The 21,527-nt window shown below is 42.3% G+C and overlaps 1 protein-coding gene across 8 annotated transcripts in view; it reads left to right on the top strand.

Moving 5' to 3' along the window:
- Positions 1–21,527, top strand: part of LOC128524047 (plakophilin-4-like) — a 137,231-nt gene that overhangs the window by 109,029 nt on the left and 6,675 nt on the right. For all 8 annotated transcript variants that reach the window (XM_053496332.1, XM_053496331.1, XM_053496333.1 and 5 more), the window contains 9 exons: positions 860–1,064; positions 8,186–8,318; positions 11,688–11,901; positions 17,591–17,774; positions 18,347–18,464; positions 19,641–19,832; positions 20,689–20,862; positions 20,993–21,143; positions 21,241–21,433. In XM_053496332.1, the coding sequence (XP_053352307.1) occupies positions 860–1,064; positions 8,186–8,318; positions 11,688–11,901; positions 17,591–17,774; positions 18,347–18,464; positions 19,641–19,832; positions 20,689–20,862; positions 20,993–21,143; positions 21,241–21,433 (1,564 nt within the window). The remainder of the gene's footprint in view (positions 1–859; positions 1,065–8,185; positions 8,319–11,687; positions 11,902–17,590; positions 17,775–18,346; positions 18,465–19,640; positions 19,833–20,688; positions 20,863–20,992; positions 21,144–21,240; positions 21,434–21,527) is intronic.

Consider the following 21,527-nt stretch of genomic DNA (forward strand, 5'->3'; position numbering starts at 1 on the left):
TTAGGCCCCATTTAAATATTAAATGTTTAAAACTTGAATGTTGTTGAAACACATTTTATATGCAGAAGCCAAATTCTGCTTTTGTTTCAGAAAACAGTTTGAGACACGATCCTTTAGATCAGCCGTGTGAACGCCAAGCGGTACTGTTCGTGACTCAGCTCAGTTCAATTCAGTTCACATTCTTGTTCACAGTTCACATCAGATTTCTTTGGTAATATTGTCTTTTAGTGTGTGTGTGTGTGTGTGTGTGTGTGTGGTTGGGTGTCTGAGTTATTATCCGCGATACACCGTCTGACCCGAGCTGATTCACAGGATCCTACTGGGACTGAGCTGGCTTGTTGCGTGGAAAACCAGGAACGTAGTTGTGATGAAGCCGGAGAAAGAGTCATTATTTACAAATAATGACACGGTGCTCACTAGCTAAATATTTAACAAGGCTTGGCAGGATATAGAGTCTGTTTTCTTCGCTGTTTGTCTGTATACAGGCGTAGCTCATGGAGAAAGTCAGTCTCGTCGTCAGTTATCAGCTCTGTAGTACATAGTACATCTGTAGTCTGCTGTTTCGGAGCTGCCAGAGGTCTTCTGTAAACGTCCTGCACGTGAGAATAACAAGAACGCGCTGGCAAAATGTGAGTCGTGTTTACTACAGGAGTCGACAGCTATAATGGCTTCCAGGTTGATGTGTGTGTGTTGAAAAGGCTGTAAAATCCCAGACACCCACACACCCGCTAGTGCAGATGCTCTTTTGCCGTCAGTTCTCTTTAGGCTGTTTCTCACACAGCATCTCTCTCTCTCTCTACTCTGCGCTTCTGTTAGATATTTACCCTAATAAAAGTCGTGTCTCATGTTTTTCTCTAAGCTGTGGGAACCCTGCAGAGGAGCTCCAGCCAGCGCAGCAACATGACATACCAAAGAAGCAACAACTACACAGCGGTGACGTACTCAGACCCGTACCGGACCGGCCCGTACAGAGCCACTGACGCTGGCTTTACCCGGCATGCCATCGGCATCGACGACGGAGCCCTTCGCTCTCCCTCCATCGACAGTATTCAGAAAGACCCCAGGTACAAACACGCGTTTTATTTTTTATTTTACACGTTTAATTTCTGACACTGAAAACTAATCTCTTGACCAAATCCGCGATATTGTTTTTTATCCATGTTATAAATGTGTATTTTATTTTATTTTCTTTCTTTCTGTTGTTTCAATGAAATGTAATAAAATAAAACATACTCATTTGTTGACGTTAACTTGTGAAACGTTGTGTAAGTGGCGGCAGCATATAAAGTCTATTAACTGATGTACAATAGATCAACTCTGGTGAGCGCCATTTTATTTGACTCTTCCTTAAATCATTCTCGTTTTTTAATTTATTTTTAATTTACTGATCCGCCAGAACCATGGCGGATCAGCACAAAGTCACACTGCATCTTGCATGCTTCCTACATGAGATCTCGTAAAGGGTCTGAACCCTGGTTTAAGCCCAGTTCCCACTTTCATGATTTTTTTCAAAGGATTGTGACAAATTTCAGTGGTTTTGTGGTTAGCACTGTCACCTCACACCTACAGGGTTAGGATTCAAAGGTTTCGCCTCCAGTTTATGGAGTTTGTGGAAGGTCGGCAGTTCAAGCCCCAGCACTTCCACGCTGCCACTGTTGGGCCCTTGAGCAAGACCCGTAACCCTGTCTGTTCCAGGGAAGCCGTATCATGGCTGACCCTGCACTCTGACCCCAGCTTTCTAACTGGGATATGCAAAAACATTTACATTTAGGCATTTGGCAGACACTCTTGTCCAGAGCGGCTTACAAAAGTGCTTAAGTTTCCGTCATTGGATTGATCCTTACACTGGGTTACTAGGTTACTACCGAAGTACCATCAGTCAAACACTGTTGGGAATGTTTTTTTGGTTTTTTTTAGATTGATCCAAGTAATGAAGAAAGAGATATTCCTTAAGTAGTCCTTTTAAGATTGCCTGAGACAGCCGTACTGACATCTTGAGGACACCAAACAAAACTGGGAAAAAACCTTTCACTGTGCTGTAGGGTACATGTGACAAATAATTAAATCTTCTTTATAATAAACAGTGGGATTAATGATTTTAAATGAGAGCAAGTACTATAGACAGTACAAGTCGTCCCCTAATTACGAACATCCGATTTATGAATTTCCGCAGATACAAACACGCCGCAGTTCTACAACTGAAATCACTGAAGTAGCTCACATGTATTGTACATAAAATAGACCCTTCAGTGCACCAGATACCAATATTTACAATTATATAGAATATTTTCAGTGTGTAAGTAAATTTATAAAATGTCTGGTATAGTGAGCGTGTGTGTGTGAAGGTGTGGGAGAAATAAGTCGGCCTTACTGGTGTCAATGAATCTGTCCTGTAAAGCTGTCGTGATGGTAAATAATCCTAATTTTGGAAAAAAATTTAAAAAGAGTTTACAGTCCAATACAGTGGAAAACAGCTCTGAGACAAAATCCCCCTTGCGATTTAAAGGCGCAAAGGCAACACTTATAATAGTGCAAAATTAATTTCCTTAATTAATGGGGAGAGGGGACAGAGATTTAGTCAGGTGGATAGGTATGCTTTATATTAGTGTCAAACGTGTATAAGAACTACTTTGTCGGACTTGATAACAAATCGGACTTAAGAACAAATCTGACATACAAACATGCTTCTGGAACGGAACTCTTTCATAAGTCGAGGACTACATGTATATATAATACGATGCACCTGTAGCACTTCATTTGAGCCCAGATATATAGGCACTTCACATGCCTATACTGTATGCAGTGCCCCTGGGGTGTTTCACCTTCCCTCTGCTCCAGTCCTATGTATAATGCCACAGCTAATGACATCGAGATGTCAGAGTCACGTCCACCCCCGATATTAAAACTGTACTGCTTTTGAGCAGAGAATGAGAAACTGGAATACAGAAGCAAATACATTTCTCTGTACTTTAGTGCAGGTTTTCTAAAGTTTGATAAATGTGCGATTCTGATTTTTTAATTATTATTATTATTTTTTTTTTAAAGCAGTTAAAGTAGTTTTTGTGTGTGTGTGTGTGTGTGTGTACAGTATATACAGTATATAAGTGATTCCGCTCCTGCTTACTGGACTGTTCTCTCCTGGTGCTGACTCAACACTGTCGTATTCCCCTCCATTCTCTCTGGAGTGGGCCGGGCAGGGGGCCAAACGTTTCAGCACTAAAGCCTCACGCTTGGCCCCTTTCTGTGGATTCCCACACTGCTCTGATGCTTCTCTGTATAGCAAAGCAAGACATGTGCGATAGAGAGAGAGTGTGTGTGTATGTGTTCTCCTCTCCTCTCCTCTCGTGACCTACTCGCATCAATTTCCCTGACCTTGCACAGCGGGTGTGCTGTTCACAATCTCGTGTGTGTTGACACTGTGGCAGGTGGTTTGGAGTAGCCACACGCATGCAGTTTTCTGTATATATACACACACAGACATGGAGGTGGGTGCACTGGTAAAGGAGAGACTTATACAGCATAAGACTTTAGCGTGTGTATGCTGTAAATCACAGCAGTGTAAATGCAGTGTTGCTCCAGGCTAATTTTGAGAGTTTGCCTTTTTAGTAAAATCAGCCTGTACATCCTACTGATCACATCACATCAAATACAAGATCCTGCAGATTCACCGTCATGTCAATGAAAATACAGAATCTGTCCTGACTACAGGAAGCCCTCACTCAGTCACTACAGAACCACAATCACGTCTTCACCTCCTGAGCTTCATTTATGTGACACCCTGACTGGTTCTGAACAGAGATGTGTAGCCAGTGTGGGATTATATCTCATACACACACACACACACACACACACACACACACATCTCAGTACGCTTAGGAGCTGCTGCACAAATAGTGCACTTTGCATGCCTTTAGTGCTGTGCACAGAGAGTCGACTTCTCCCTCCTCACATCTGATTTCTCTCGTCTTGACTTATTTTTTCTTCTCGTCTCTTATCTCCCCTCAGTTCACTTTTTTTCTCTGCTCTTCTTTATTCTTCTCTAGTCTTCTCTCTTCATCTCTCGCCTCTCCTCTTTTCTCTCTTCTGTTAAATTCTTTTTTTTTTCTTACCTCATCTTCTCTTCTCGCATCTTGTCTTGTTTTCTATTGTGTTCTCTCTCTATTTCTTTTGTTTTGGTCTGTCTTGTCTTCTCTTCTCACTTCTCATTTTACCTTTGCTTCTCTTGTTTTGTTTTGTCTTCTTTTTTTCTGTTCTTCTTATGTCTCATCTTTTCTCATCTTCTCTTCAAATTTTTTCTCATTGCCTGTTTTTTGCATTTTTCATATTTTCTTTCCTCTCCACTCTTTTAAGGGCACTGGGGGCTCAGTGGTAGGTTTCTCGACTGCCACCTAGTGCCCAAACCCCAGCTACTGATAAAAAGGGACGGTTGCGTCAGGAAGGGCATCCGGTGTAAAACCTGTTCCAAATTCTGTTCAGATTGGATGGTCCGCCATGGTGACCTCTCGATGGGCGCAGCCGAAAGACCAACAACAACTTTTTCTCAGCTTGTTTCTCTTCTCCTCACCTCATATCTTTTCTTCTGTCCTGTTCTGTTTTTATTTTCTCTCCCTTTTCTTCTCTCCTGACCTCTTTTTCCTCTGTTCACATTTCCTCTCCTCTCTTATGTCCTCGTCTCCTCTTTTTTCACCATCTTCTTTCCTTATCTTATATTATCTTATTTCATCTTCTGTATTTAAATTTCCATGGAGAGTTCTACCACCAAGCAGGACCTCTACTGCACACCGGAGTCAAATGAGAATAAAGGAATGTAAATCAGGTACTCTGTTTTTGAAACCTGAAGTTTGTTGCAGTTCAGTGAATTGAGATACTGATATTTCTGTCTAGTGTATAGGTTTGTGTTTGATCTGAGGCATTACTACACTGCAGAAAAACAGCTACCTCACTTGGTGGTATGTGGTATATAGTGTGTAATGCGTAACTGGGCTGGTTAAGGAAAAAGGAATTGGTGGCCACTGTGAAGAATGTGGTAATATGATTGCAGAGAGTCTCATTTGCCCAGCAACCATGGCTGTTTGGAGGAGTAAAATAAGTTTGCCAGCAATAATGAGCAAATTCCATTCCCTGACAATACGACCGGCCGCTGTGTTGCTGAGACGGCACCGTTAAATGTCAACTCGCAGAGAGCTTTAAGGTGGGGGGAAATTGTTTTTATTGCATTTGAGTTGACAGACAGTTTGATTTCCTGACCAGCTGCTTAAATGTCTCTGCTGCAGAAATTATTGGAGGAGTTGTTGCCCTGGTGGGAGTATGCACATGGAAAAGGTGATTTTTTACAGAAAATGCATTGACATGACATTAAATTAGGTGTAATTTGGGGTTCGCCAATCTTCATTTTAGGTGTAACGAAGTATAATGACCTCAGCATACTCCTGTTTACCGAGACTTGGCAACTGCCTGGGACTTTTTTTTACTTTTTTGGCAGCATGCTAACCCCCTTTGGACTTATGCATGCATGTATTTAAAGCTTGGAGAAGTGCTGTGGTTTAGACGAGGAAAACGGTGGTGTGGGAGATGAGGAAAGCATAGTTTACTGTAACAATTGCATTTAAGACAAATAAACCTTTTTCTTTCACTATCAACCCTGTCCGGTTTGGTGATATGATGTAAAGGGTGGAGATCAGGGACGGCTCAGTGGTCATGATGTTGGGATATTGACCAGAACAACACACCAAACACACTGCCACTGTTGGGCCCCTGAGCAAGGCTCATTCACCCTCAACTGCTCAGCTGTATAATTAGATAAATTTTAGTTGCCCTGACTAAGAGCATCTACCAAATGCAGTAAATGTAATTTATTAAGGGTTCATTCAACCACCTTTAGCTTTCATGTGTGAAAATGATTCCTCATGCTCTCGGAACCATTCTTTCACTATTTGAGTCCTTGAACATGCCCGTGTCATCAGGGAAGGATCTATGGATGTGATAGCCTGGTCATTCACTACATTCAGGTCATCAGCTGACTTCATTTTTTTCCCACACAATGTTACTGAGCCCAGACCTGGACAGCTGGAGCAACCTCAGATCTTAACCCTGCTGGACTCATTCTGGACCCATCATACCACATGGCTTGTTTTCTTTTGCTTTAAAGTCACCTTTTTAAAAACAATTAAATTGAATTTTATTGGTATAGTGCTTTTAACAATTGTTAAATGTTAAAATTTTGTTTTACACAATCATAAGAATTATGGAAGTTTGTATGGAATGTGAGTGTATGAATCTAAATGATTAGATTGTCCCTGATGAGCAAGCCAAGCCAACAGTTAGTCTCTCAAATAAAACCACCTTTTTTTAACTCAATTCCAGTCTTTTAAAAATTTTCCGTTGCTTGATAAACGTCAGTAATTTAACTCTGCTAAAATGGTGCTTTTAATTCGGTTAAATTTTATGGTTGTATCGTTAGTGCTGCTGTATTCAGTTTCCAACCTCCAGCTTCTTCTCTCCCCAAGAGAATCATAAATTGCTTACATCATCCAGTCCAGCTATGCTTGTGCTTATGTGACATTTATCACGTGTGTCATGTACAGTAGGTTCAGCGTATTGATTTCCTCACTCTTATTCATGGCCACGCACTAGAGCTAATCTACAGCGTGTACATTATTGACTGTTGTGCAGATAACTCAAGGCTTCCTCATAATCCTGCAATCACTTTTTACTGCAAAAAAACAAAAACGAATCAACTCATGACTCTCGAGGGTGTTTAAATATTCAGACACTAGCTAATTAAGTCCAAGTTGTAGTAATTTTTCTTGTTTAATTGAAATGCGTGTGTGAGGAATATAATTAGGATTTTCAACAAACTTCTCATAGCTCCTGCAGATATTGCGCTAGGAACTGCAGAACAGCCATAAAAATAATGTCTTTGTAAGCAAAAACAACAGTAACGACCAAATCCTTTTTTTTTCTTAAAACTCCAATCCTTAATCCTCAAGCATCCATTTGATCCATATTAAATGAGGTTTTTGGGTGGATATAGTAATAATAATAAAGAAAAACTAGAGACAGAGGCACTGCAGAGTACGAGCTTGTCCTCTGTAAAATGTTGCACTCGAGGTCTAGTAGAAACTGACAGATACTGTATTGCCAAAAATATTTGCTCGCCTGCCTTCACATGCATATGAACTTGAGTAACATCAAGGGGCCGTCCACAAACTGTTCCAACAAAGTTGGGAGCATGAAATTGCCCAAAACGCCTCGGTATACTGAAGCATTAAGAGTTCATTTTACTGGAAGTAAGTCCAACTCCTGAAAAACAACCCCTGAAGAACACCAGTTCCAACATGACTGTGCACCAGTGCACAAAGCAAGGTCCATAAAGATATGGATGAGCGAGTTTGGTGTGGAAGAACTTGACTGGCCACGTCAACCTTTCGGACACCTTTGGGATGAGTTAGAGTGGAGACTGCGAGCCAGGCCTTCTAGTGTCTGACCTCACAAATGCACTTCTGAATGAATGGTCAAAAATTCACATAAACACACTCCTAAAGCTTGTGGAAAGCCTTCCCAAAAGAGTCGTTGAGGCCAACATCATATTAAACACTATGGATTAAGAATTGGATGTTACTCAAGTTCATATGCATGTGATGGCAGATGAGTAAATACTTTTGGCAATGATAGTGTATGAATATATATAAAGCCTGTGTCAACTTTGTCTGGCCATGTGTTACCCTAGAGATGTTATATGAATTTAAAAGACACTGTCCCTTTTACTTCAACTTGGCTAGCTTGACTCTTGACTTGCAGCGTTGCCAGATCAGGCAGGATCCCCCGTGAACGGAGCTGTTTATAGTCACCTTGAGCTGGTACCCAAAGGCCTTCTGCTTGTATTCGTCATTTGTCAAAGTTACACTTCATGCTGGGTACCACACGTCCAAACACTACATCACACTACACTGACACACGTCTGATCCGTCTTTTGTTACATCTTTCATGGAAATGGTTCAACTTTTTACATTTTTTAGTCATTTATGGTTTATTTTATGCAAACTTTAATAGAAATGATCGTTTATAAGGGATGTAGGTTTGTCTTAATAATGTGCCGTCTTATTACTCGGTGTTGCACGGTCTGGACCTGTCAGTCTATCCTTAACAGAAGTGTGTGTGTTTTCCTGTGTGTGTGTTGTTTCAGAGAGTTTGCCTGGAGAGACCCAGAGTTGCCAGAGGTGATTCACATGCTGCAGCATCAGTTCCCCTCTGTGCAAGCCAATGCTGCAGCTTACCTACAGCACCTGTGTTTCGGAGATAATCGCACCAAGGCAGAGGTAACAAACACACACACACACACACACTCACAAACACACTCACACACTTGAACTGAATACAAAACATGACTAATAACAGTTAAATAGTTATTTAAATAGATGATAAATTCAAAAATACACATTTTTAGCCATATCCACACACACACACACACACAAAAAAAAAAAAAATCCTTGGATATCTATGTATTGTACATCTAACTGCTTTCCGTTTATTTCCAAGTCAACGCTCTTAGACATCTGAGCCGCACCCTGTTGAGAGAGTTCAGAGCGTGCAGTACACGTCTGGCTTCACCTTGAGCTTTTAGAGATTTGCTCAGTCAGACCTCAGGATATTGCTGTTTTTCCAGAGCACTACACATCCCTTCACTCAGAAACATTGTTCTTTTCCTGAGCCCTGTCTCTCTCTCCCTCTCTCTCTCTTTCTCTTTCTCTCTCTCTCTCTCTCTCTCTCAAATCACTGCAGAGTCACCGGCATGCCACTGTACATAAATAAATTACACACGCTCACTCCGTACACACAGTGATCTGATTTGTACGCTGTATTTGTTCTTGCGATTTTAAATCTCACAGATAAATCCACAATTTCCGGACATCATCCTTGACTAGGCAGAACCGTCCTGTTCGGAAGCACCGCGTGTTCTGAGAAAGAAGGCCAGATGTTTGGATAGCGATTATCTTCACACGGCAGTGTGTTCCAGGGTAACGCGTTCATGGCATTTATCCGCAACGGCCCTCCCGGGGATCCGCACTCCAAACCCAAATTAAACATCCTCCGGCATTCAGTTACTCCTAAAGACCTTTGCGGATCTCTTGACCTTGATTAACTCGGCTCAGATGGAGGTTGTAATGAGCGTCGTTCCCCAGGCGAGGCATTTGGAGGATTCTGGTTCATGCGTGAGGTCCATTTAGATCACAGCCACAGGGTTGCTTTTACTAGCGAAGGCTACAGTTGCATCCCTCATTCTGAAGACTGTTAAACCAAGTCGAATGGAGCTTTACGTACTGCTCATTGTGCTCATTATACACTATATTGCCAAAACCAACAAATTTCTGTCTCCTGAACAGTCAGATGGATTTCTGCCATGTCCATGATGTCTGGTAGCTTAGGACGTAGCACTATTGCCTTGCACCTCTAGCTTTGGGGGTTTGAATCTTACCTCGGTCCTGTGTGATGACTCGCAGTGTGAGCAGGTGTACAGTCTGATTTTTGTAAACGTTGTAAACACAAATTGATGACTAGGTTGACTAGGCGTACCCATATACTCATACAGTCCACAGATGTACACGGTTCAGTTCTCTCTCCAGAACAAACAGACTCCACATTATGTATTCGTTCTTGTTTTTGTTCAGCTTTTTAACACAATCCTCTACGCTTCAGATATTTTGTGTAAATAAATTTTTGGAATTATAAATAAAACAAACATTTAGTTCTATTTAAAAAATACAGTGTGCTCAGTCTGGTTACTTTTACTACGTAAAGTCTGAGCAGAGATATCACAGCTTCAGGTCATGTGGAAATACTAATTAAAAGTTACGAATCCCACAGTGTCTGTCCGACTTAAGAAGTGCTGTCGCTATAAAAGGTTGCATTGCATTTCACTTCATTTCCTATTCATTTATTTCCCTTACTCATGACTTGTATGCTCCTATATACATATATTCTTTATATACATTTTAGCAGTTTTAGTATTGCACTAGTAACTTTGGTCAGCTCTAACATTTACCCTGTGTCTACTGACTATGTGTAAGATATACACTGTGCAATCACATCTGCATGTCTGTCTTTGTGTTACTGTCTTCATTCCTACTGGATGTCTGGAATTTACTTCAGCATCAGTGAAGTTCTCTGTATGTCTTTGTATCTAATTATATATTTATTTGTCTATCTGACAAAGAACCAGAGACAGAGAGAAGGGCACAATGTGAGAAAGAGGAAAATAAAGAGGATCAGGGAGACAAAGAAAAAGAGAGAGAAGGAGTGAAAACCATACTTGATGTATATTCATTGCTAAAAGGCAACCCTTTCCCTCTTTTAATTTCCCATCTATTTGTCACTTGTTGTGTTTATTCACTGTATTACTGAAATAAGTATCCATACCTGTCCATCTATCAATTAGTCAGTCATTCAATCCATTCATGCATCTATATTTCTACCTACTCGGTCATTCATTTATCCATCCATCCATCCATCCACCTACCCCTTCATTCATTTATCCATCCATCCATCCACCTACCCCTTCATTCATTTATTCATCCATCCACCTACCCCTTCATTCATCCATCCACCTACCCCTTCATTCATCCATCCATCCACCTTCCCCCTTCATTCATTTATCCATCTATCTATCCATCCATCCATCCATCCACCTACCCCTTCATTCATCCATCCACCTACCCCTTCATTCATCCATCCAGCCACCCATTCACCTACCCCTTCATTCATCCATCCACCTACATTTATCCATTCACTTACACCTTCATCCATCCATCCATTCATTCACCTACACCTTCATCCATCCATCCATCCATCCATTCACTTACCCCTTCATTCATTTATCCATCCATCCATCCACCTACCCCTTCATTTATACATCCATCCATCCACCTATCCCTTCATTCATTCATTCATCCATCCATCCATCCATTCACCTCCCCCTTCATTCATCCATCCATCCATTTACCTATCCATCCATCAATTTACCTATCCATCCATCCATCCATTCACCTAACCCTTCATTTATTTATCCATCCATCCATCCAGCTACCTACCCCTTCATTTATCCATCCATCCATCCATCCACCTACCCCTTCATTCATCTATCCACCTACCCGTTCATTCATTCATCCATCCATCCATCCTTTCACCTACCCCTTCATTCATCCATCCATCCATCCATCCTACCTATCCATCCATCCATTTACCTATCCATCCATCCACCTACCCCTTCATCCAATTATCCATCTATTCATTCATTTACTCACCTGTCTATCTATCTATCTATCTATCTATCTATCTATCTATCTATCTATCTATCTATCTAATGTAATTTACAGAAACACTGTATTTGGTTACAAAAACATACTGACAAATTAGTTTTTTAAAGCTTAGTGGTTGAAACCAGGCAGATTTGAATGATTAAATAAATTTTCCCAAGTCTGTGTCAAGGAAAAAAAAAATGCACAGATGGTGAGCATCAGCAGTAGAAATACTATTCGTTAACTTTCCATTACATATTTTATCTCTATATCGTTTTTTCATTTCTCTGATATTTCCTTCAACAGTCTTGCCATACATTCCTGCTGTTCCGTTCTAGATCTGTGTAAAACGGGTTTGTATCTTGTTAAATGTCATGTTACTCCGTCTGTCAGGTGTGTCGGCTGGGCGGAATCAAGCACCTGGTGGATCTGCTGGACCACAAGGTTGTGGAGGTTCAGAAGAACGCATGTGGCGCTCTGAGGAACCTGGTGTACGGAAAAGCCACCGACGACAACAAGATCGCCGTGAGAAATGCGGGGGGCGTGCCAGCTCTGCTCCGCCTCCTGAGAAAGACTGTGGACGCAGAAGTACGAGAGATCATCACAGGTAAAGAGAGAGAGAAGAGCATGATGGGTTAAACACCAGTCTTTGTGTTGGTTCAGTAGATTGATGGGGTAAACATGTGAGCTTTGTCATCTCATGTCTCCACTCTGTCAAGCATGCAGTCTGTCTTTCCACTTAACACTTCAGTGTTTCTCTTGCCATCTGTCACACACTCATTATAAATCACACTGTGTAACCATCAAACAACTCGCACTCTAATGTCTCTGTATAAACACCTTTAACTACTCTGTACTCTTCCTTTAAATCCGAAGATAATGACATTGTTTATTTGCACTACAACATCCTGATTGGGCGTTCTGATGAGGAAAATGCATGATATAAAGATAGAAACATGTATTATTTATTATATATATATACTGCTTTCCTGCTTAATTAAAATGTAAACCTGCTTCGTTTATGAAGTAACAGCCTTGCTTGTAGTCAGCGTAATGAGGTCCGTCGAGATCTCGAACAAAATCAGATAAAAAAATCTTGAACGAAGATCACATTTTCTGCAGACGTCACTTTCTACATGTTCACTGACTTGGACACACACAGTGACAGAAAGAGAGAGAGAGACAGAAAGAGAGAGAGACAGGTGAACATCTGACCTGCCGTTTGCTTCTGCAAGGTCTAATGATCTGTTTCAGCGCAGCGGGATCCAGCGCCCTCACCGGCACGTCTGAGTCATTAGTGTCTGATTCAGACATCCCCTACCGTCCTCGGTGCTAAACCCGGTCCTGTCTGGGTTACGTAACACCGTACTGCGATATGCCCGGAGTCTCAGACATGCCAAAAATGTCGGCGGTACCTCTCTATCTACATGCCCGTCCTGAGGATTCGTGCCAGAGGACAAGCGGGACAGAAAAAACTTCTTGAAGCACCAGGCACAGTGTCCTTTTTGTCTGAGAGCACAAAATGAAACACACTCACACCCACTTGCAGATCTCTAGTGCTTTAAGTACCGTCTTACCCTGCAGTGCAGCAGATGCTGAATTTGTAGAATCGTGACCTGTCGAGGGAGAGAGAGAGAGTTTCAGGCACAGTCAGTATCACTTGGGAGTGGAGGATTATTAATCGCCTGCTTTAGCATACACACCGCCTCCTTTTAAAAACAAAAGAAATGTATTATCTACCATGCTGCCTTATTTGAAATATTTTAACAATAATATATATACAGTGAAGTCAATAAGTAAATGATCACCCTGTGATTTTGCAAGTTCTCTTACTTAGAAATCATGGAGGGTCCTACAATTTTCAGCATAGGTGCATTGCCACTGTGAGAGACAGAATCTAAAAAGAAAAATCTGCAAATTACATTGTGTTATTTTTTTTAAACAATTTATTTGTGAATTACTGTGCCAAATAAGTATTTGATCACTTGAGTCAAAAAAAATCTTAATATTTGGTACAGAAGCCTTTGTTAACAATTACAGAGGTCGAACGGTTCTTGTAGTTCTTTACCAGGTTTACACACACTGCAGGAGGGATTTCGGCCCACTCCTCCATACAGATCTATTCTAGATCCGTCAGGTTTCAGGCCTGTCGCTGAGCAACACAGATTTTTAGCTTCCTCCAAAGATTTTCTATTAGATTTAGGTCTGGAGTCTGGCTAGGCCACTCCAGAACCTTGATATGTTTCTTTCGAAGCCACTCCTTGGTTTTCCTGGCTGTGTGCTTTGGGTTACTGTCATGTTGGAAGACCCAGCTATGACACATCTTTAATGCTCTGCCTAAGGGAAGGAGGTTTTTGCCCAATATGTCACAATACATGGCCCCGTTCATCCTCTCCTTATTACAGTACAGTCGTCCTGTCCCCTGTGCAGAAAAACACCCCCAGAGCATAATGCTTCCAGCCCCATGCTTCACTGTAGGTATGGTATTATTGGGATGATACTCATCTTTCTTGTTCCTCCAAACACGGCAAATGGAGTTGAGACCAAAATGTTTTACTTTGGTCTCATCTTACCGCAGGGCTCCTTTGGATCATCCAGATGGTCCCTCTCAAACTTCAGACGTTCTTGAACATGGCAGTGTTCAATTGAACTTAAGCAGTGGAATCTTCCTTGCGATGCAAGATTTTAAACCATGACGTCTTTGTGTATTACTGATGGTAGCCTTGGAAACGATGGTCCCAGCTCTCTTCACGGCATTGACCAGCTCCTCCTGTGTAGTTCTGGGCTGATTCTTTAGCATTTTTAGCATCATTGATACACTACGAGGAGAGATTTTTTTTGGGGCCCTTGTCCAAGACACGATCATTATTAGTCTCTTCCATTTTCTGACAATTGCCAACAGTTGTTCTTTTTTCACCAATCCGCTTGGTAATTGCCCGTAGCCCTTTCCAGCTTTGTGAAGGTCTACAATTTTGTCTAGCTGAACTATTTAAAAGCAAAATAACAGGTCTAAATACTAAATACTAAATACTTATTTGACACAGTAATTCACAGATAAATTGTTAAGAAAATCATACAATGTGATTTCAGGATTTTTCTTTTTAGATTCTGTCTCTCACAGTGGAAATGCACCTATGCTTGATCACAGGGTATATATTTTTTATTTTTATTTTTATTTATTTTATTTTTTTTTTCTTTGCTAATATATCGTGTACATACAGTATTCTCTTTCTCTCCCAGGCATTTTGTCTGTCTGAGCAACATCAGGCCCCCTACATCCACGCAACCCAGACAAAGTGACATGCCTGTCTTTATCTTCACTCTCTTTGCATCACTGTGGAAGATCTCTAACAGAGATCCGTCCCCTGCTCCAGCAGCTCTCATTAACGCTGAAGTGATTAATTCTGACACCAGCGTGTGTCACGTCGTTCGGCTAATTGGCGGATGACTGAGCCGTTTCCCGCAATTACAGGAGAGCAAGAAACCCCTGTCTCACCTCAGGCTCGTTTTCAGCCAATCAGCGCAGAGGACACATGGAGACACAGCCAATCTGTGGGCTCCTTCCCTGCGAGCTCATTAGACGTGACACCGCGTAGAGTGAGACGTTTCCCTTTCGTAAGCTTTCTCACTCGTCTGTTTTTTTTTTTTTTTTTTTTTTTGAGCACAGTTGTAGAAATCTCATCTCCGATCGGCGTCCGATTGATCCCAGTGCGATCGTCATGGTGACAGACTGCACAGCGTGGAGTCAGTAATTCCACTTTAATTTATCGCCCGTGACGGCTATGTAACTGTGTGTGTGTGTGTGTGTGTGTGTGTGTGTGTGTGTGTGTGTGTGTGTGTGTGTGTGTGTGTGTGTGAGATATTGACAGGCAGTTGTGTAAAACACACATATACACACAGCAACGCGTTTCAGGGTAAACATGTTTGTGACAGCTTTCCCAGAGACTGCGACATATTATGGCCTGGCCTTGACAGACAAAACAAGTAAGTGTGTGTGTGTGTGTTCCCATGGGTTCCAGCGTGTTGTCAGTTAGGAGAAACAGGTCAGCACACTGAAACAACAATAGCAAGCAAGTGATATGGCTCAGACATGCATGCACCAGAAGGCAAACAATAATGTAACATAAGAGAGTGTGTGTGTGTGTATCCGGTACAAACAGATTGACTGTAATAGTAAAAAGTTCTTTCTTTGGAGAGAGGGAGGACATGCGTCCTTTAATGCACCTGATGGTGACGGTGAAAGAGGTGTGACCACTTTGTGGTACTGATTCAGAGGCCACACCTCCTTCTTGAGGATTGACACAGAAGTCGTATTTGCTTTATTTGGGCTAAAAGGCACAGTGGCCACACCCCCTATTTGGGAGGATTGGCGGGCACAGCGGCCACGCCTCCTTTCCTAAAATGGGCAGACACAGAGTCCACGCGATAGAAGAATTTGTCCACGCCTCCTCCACTCCTCCTTTCTGGACTACACTCTAACATCAACGTCCTCTCTCTCTCTCTCTCGCTCTGCTTCATGCTGCATTTCACTTCTGCTGGGTGTTTTTAGTCTCCTGAGGGAAAGGGAATGTTGGCCCTCTTCTTGAACTCATAGTCAGAGGCATGTGTGTGTTATTTAGGGTAATGCCCTTAGTATGTCATCATCTCTCTCCTTTTTCCATTCCTCTTCCTCCCTCCTTTCCCCCGATCCTGGCCGTAGCTCATATCTCATTAGTGTTGGAGAAGGCAGACAGCGAGGCTTCTCCACCCGACTGCACAAAGACATGACCGCCGTCTTTCTCTTCAAAATACACCATCACCTTTCTCTTCAGAGCTTAAGTTCTCTTTCTATGTCTCTCTTTTTCTCCTTTAATCTTCATCTCAGAGTACACCTCAAATACATTCAGTTCATTCATCTGAGGTGCTTATTGGCATGACCAACACAAATTACAGAGGCTTTGAGTAACAAAAGAGACGAATCGTGTCAGAATTAGGCTGATCAAACCGAGAGAGTGAACAGGTCCTTCACAGTGTATTAAAAACATCAGATAGATTAATAACTTGTTAGTGTTTGTGATTTGACAAAAAGGAATTTTAATATTCCTATTGAATATGTTTTAATATTTATAGGGATGTTTATAGGGATGTTTTCGAATCTATACACACACTATATCAGTGTGTGTGTGTGTACGTGGGTCATGCAGAGGCCATTGAATTTGATTTAGTGCTTTTCCGCAGTGAATTGTAAACCCAGGCTGTCACGTTAACTTAGCAAAGCTGTAAATTTCATATAGGAATGGATTCTAAAGAAACTGGATATAAAACCTTTTCGTTTCTACACAACAACAGACATACAAGCGCGCGCGCGCACACACACACACACACACACACACACACACACACACAGTGCAGGCTTTCTGTCTGTCTTAGTCCATTAATTGAAAGTACTTTGCAATAAGACACAAACCAGAGCCTCTGCCTCTGAAGAGGATTTAAGAGCTCACCAGGGAGCCATGGGAAGAAAGTCCCCACACACACACACACCCATACACACACAAGCACACACTTTGACTTTTCAGTGCATTACCTAACTAAAAAGTGGGCTGACATCTACGTACTAACTTGTAACCCCATGCTCTGTTAAGTTTGAATGTTTTGGATTTAATTCAGAGTTTTTATTGTTGTTGTTGTTATTATTCTTATACTTATTATTATTATTATTACACATCCAGTGCCCTCTGGGTACCCAAGTACTTAAAACCTTCTAAACTTACTTTAGACCCACTAAACTGCTTTTTGAGATCCGTGTGTGTGTGTGTGTGTGTGTGGAAGGTGTGTGTTGTGTGTGTGTGTGTGTGTGTGTGTGTTGGGTAAAGATCACATTAGCAGAGAGAGAGACAGAGATGTGCTTTCCATAGTACCTTCAGTGACAGTGGCTTATCTCCCTAACAATGAGCTGGTGGAGAGCTACACACACACACACACGGACGGACGGACACACAGACACCCCTGATCTGCTTCACAACTGCGTGACTCTAGTTTTTCATCAATCACATTTCTCCTAAGCAGCCCTGGGCCCACACCTCTGATTTTGATCGCTTGCTCAAATGGGTTGTGTCGGGGTGTGTGTGTGCGCATATGAGCATGTACTGTATGTGTGTGTGTCTGTGAGGCACATTATCGTCCTATAAAAAAGTCTGATAACCTGAGACAGGGAGCCTAACCCTGTGTGACCTTTGAATATACCTTCCTCAGTTTCTCACTTTATCATATCTTGTTCTGTCTCTCTCTCTCTCTCTCTCTCTCTCTCTCTGCAGGGGTCTTGTGGAACTTGTCCTCCTGTGACGCTGTCAAGATGACAATCGTCCGCGATGCCTTAACAACTCTTACCAACACTGTGATCATTCCCCACTCGGGCTGGAGCAGCTCGTCCTACGACGACGACCACAAGCTCAAATTCCACTCGTCACTCGTGCTGCGCAACACCACCGGCTGCCTGAGGTACAGCGCAGCCCTGCGGCTCCCCCTGCTGGAGGAGGAGGGTTGTTACACACACATGAATCACATTTTAGCTCTGCTGAAGTTTCCATCCTGACCTCGAAGAGGATTATTGCACTCGGTTTGATGTTTAGTGTTAAACAACTTTTGTAAGTCGTAAATATTTGTGCATTTATGATCTGACTAGTCTGTAGAAGTCAGCAAAAAATAACGGTTCGGTATGAAATACCTTATTACATCACATTAAACTACAGGTCTAAAAACAAACTGGAATACATGCGTTTTTTTTTTTCATATAAAAACTGATCAGGATTTAAGAACAAGCATTTATTCTTCCACTCTTTACGTGGCTTAGCACTCTGAGTTAATGTTCAACTCCTAAATTACACACACACACACACACACACACACACACATAGACAGAGTCCCCCTCCCTTACTCATGGCATCACTCATTGAACTAGAGAGCTTCTTTCTGCCCACCTTGTGTGCATGCTGGCGAGTGTGTGAGCTTTCATTACATCTCAGATATGAAATTGTGGTGAGGTGATGACCCCGAGATGCTTGTTGCCATAGGAACCTGAGCTCGGCAGGAGAGGAGGCCAGGAAGCAGATGCGCTGCTGCGAAGGGCTCGTCGACTCGCTCCTCTACGTCATCAAAGCCTGCGTCAGCACCGCCGACTTTGACAGCAAGGTACATTACAGGAACTCAGCTGGGAGTTATTCATGTTCTCCCCATGCTTGATTGGTTTCCTCTGGATACTCCAGTTTCCTCCCACGTTCCAAAGACATGCAGATTACGCTCATTAGCTCGTTCCCAAATTGCGTGTGTGTGTGTGTCTCCTTGGATGGGCTCCAGCCACCCTCCACCTCACTGTATAGGATAAGCAGTATAGAAGATGAATGAATCATTAAACTAAGTTCTCTTTTTTTATTTATGTGAGGCAGAAGTATGGCGTTTAAAATAAAGTAGAGTTTTGTTCAGTGGCTTGAATAGGGTTAACCCTGCATCCCATTTATTTTCCTAACTGAAAACGACCTTTTTTCAGCATTGACCCATATATGTCCTGTATATGGAGCAAATTCTACTGCATGGACACACACACACACACACACACACACACACACACACTGCAGAAGGAAAAAAAACTAGCCTGTGTGATCTGAAACCTATGCTTTAAGTTAGTAGTTGAACATGCTATAGTTAAAGCATTTAAGGCTTTCAGGCAGGATCTAATTCCCACTTCGCCATGTCTTCCTGCCTGCTGCTACTGTAGTGTCCTGCATCTCTATTTCTCCATTAGCTCTGATCCAGATCCTCCTCCTTCTCAGCACGCACAGATGTACTGAATTCTAGTCATTTGTTCAGGTCTTTCTCTGCAGAGCTTCTCCTCTGGAATATAAGGAGGGATTTCTGTAGAAACAAGTGGATCACTAAGGCAGAAGGCATTTATCTTACTCCTATTGACCTTTTCCCTTCCAGCTAGTCCTCAGATCAGTACTAAGAGTTACAAATCACAGCTGGGGATAGCAAAGTTGAATGATTATGCAAACCGAATAAAAAGAAGTATAAATAGTCTAGATCAATGATGCTGTAGTTTTGCCAGTAAAAGCAAAAAATTTTTTTTTTATCATAAAATCTGATATAACACAACAGAAGGATTTAGTGCATGGATAAAATCCCTACAGTATTTTTTGTAGTGTTATTATGTTTTACTTTGTAATGATGAATAGTTTGTAATTTCTCCACTGTACAGGTTTAATTGTCGTTATGGTCAACAGAATTTATGATCCTTTACAAGCTGGTCTTCAATTAGTCTCCCTCCTCTCTCTCTCTCTCTCTCTCTCTCTCTCTCTCTCTTTTTCTCAGATTGTGGAGAACTGTATTTGCACTCTGAGGAATCTCTCGTACCGGTTGGAGCTGGAGATGCCGCCTTCACGGCTGATAGATAATCAGGAGACGGATGGGTTGCTAGGGTCAGAGTCACCCAGTAAAGAGGCAGACTACAGCTGCTGGGGGAGGAAGAGGAAGAAAAAGAGGAAGAGTGTACAGGAGGAGCAGGTGAGCCACACGAATATCAGTACGGCTCCGAGTGAGCATAAGCAAGAAGCAGCATGTTGACGTTTGAAGCCATCGCAGCCTGAACAGGTGGTTTGGCTTTTGTACCAGAAATTAATTATGAGTAACTGATATTTTGGCCAACCGTTTATTTTTGGAGATGCAGACAATGTCGCATTCACTTCACTAGCATGCTGAGTGGCAACCTGACAATTTTCAAGAAAACTTGGCTTCTTTTCCTCTTTTTTTCGTCCCCATATGATAATATATATGATATTCCTGATAAGTATTGATTTCCTGTCTACTAGTGATGTTGCTCAGAAGTCCACTTTACCAATCAGATTACTGGACTATTTTATTATTATTATTTTTTTTGGAATCGCGCTTAAACTGCTCGGCCTGTTTGTCTGCAGTCAGTCAAAAAATTCAGGAATCTACTGCCTTCACATATTGCTACAATTCCAACACCACTTGCACATTACAGGAGTTATTGGAGTGTATTGTACCCCATACAGTCCTGATCTCACTCCAAGACATTTCCACATGTTTGGGCCATTAAAGGAGTTCCTGAGGGGGGCAGCGTTTCACACCTAAAGCAATCAGTCTGATCATGGATCACAGATTCTCTCTCTCTCTCTCTCGCTCTGTCTCTGTCTCTCTCTGGCTGATTAAAAAATTGAAATTAATCTAATTTTAAACTATTCTCTGGCAAAAAGCAATATAAAGATATAAAAACATGCACAGGGCACATGCCCTTTTGCTCATTTTTCTGCCTGTAATCTAATGTATTATATAACAGTTAATCTGTGTTAGGGCTTTACTGATAACATATTGTGTGTGTGTGCGCCGTCTCGTTCAGTGGGATGGTGTGGGGCCGATCCCCGGTTTCTCCAAGTCTCCTAAAGGTGCTGAGATGCTGTGGCACCCTGCCGTGGTGAAGCCTTACCTCACGCTACTGGCCGAAAGCTCCAACCCTGCGACACTCGAGGGCGCTGCTGGCTCACTGCAGAATCTTTCAGCTGGCAACTGGAAGGTACTTCGTCACGTATCCCAGAGCGCGATTACAGAATGCAAACAATACAACAAAATATTTATCGTCTGCAGAGTGTCAACCCATATAGTCAAGTGCTTAAATCCTGTTTTGTCTCGGTGTGTTTGCGCAGTTCTCAGCTTATATCCGTGCCGCAGTACGTAAGGAGAAAGGTTTGCCCATCCTGGTGGAGCTGCTAAGGATGGACAACGACCGTGTGGTGTGTTCTGTAGCCACAGCGCTCAGGAACATGGCACTGGACGTGAGAAACAAGGAGCTGATCGGTCAGAGAGCACATCTGGCACTTTGGCAAAGTTTAGTAATGAGTAGAGCTGCTGCTGAAATAAATGATTACTGAATACACTTTTGCATGTTTTACAGGAAAGTACGCAATGCGGGATTTAGTGAACCGTCTGCCTGGAGGAAGCACCACGCAGCTCTCCGACGAGACGGTGGCGGCCATTTGCTGCACGCTCCACGAGGTTTCCAGCAAAAACATGGAGAACGCCAAAGCTCTCGCCGACACGGGAGGCATCGAGAAACTCGTCAACATCACCAAGGGACGTGGAGAGAGGTCCGTTCAACTCGAGCTCACACACATGCTCACACCAACCTTAACACACACGGGTTTTAATGCTTGAATGAATCCTGAATGAATAAGGCTGGTA

This window comes from Clarias gariepinus, chromosome 5 (assembly GCF_024256425.1).
Source record: "Clarias gariepinus isolate MV-2021 ecotype Netherlands chromosome 5, CGAR_prim_01v2, whole genome shotgun sequence".
NCBI classification, from domain to species: domain Eukaryota; kingdom Metazoa; phylum Chordata; class Actinopteri; order Siluriformes; family Clariidae; genus Clarias; species Clarias gariepinus.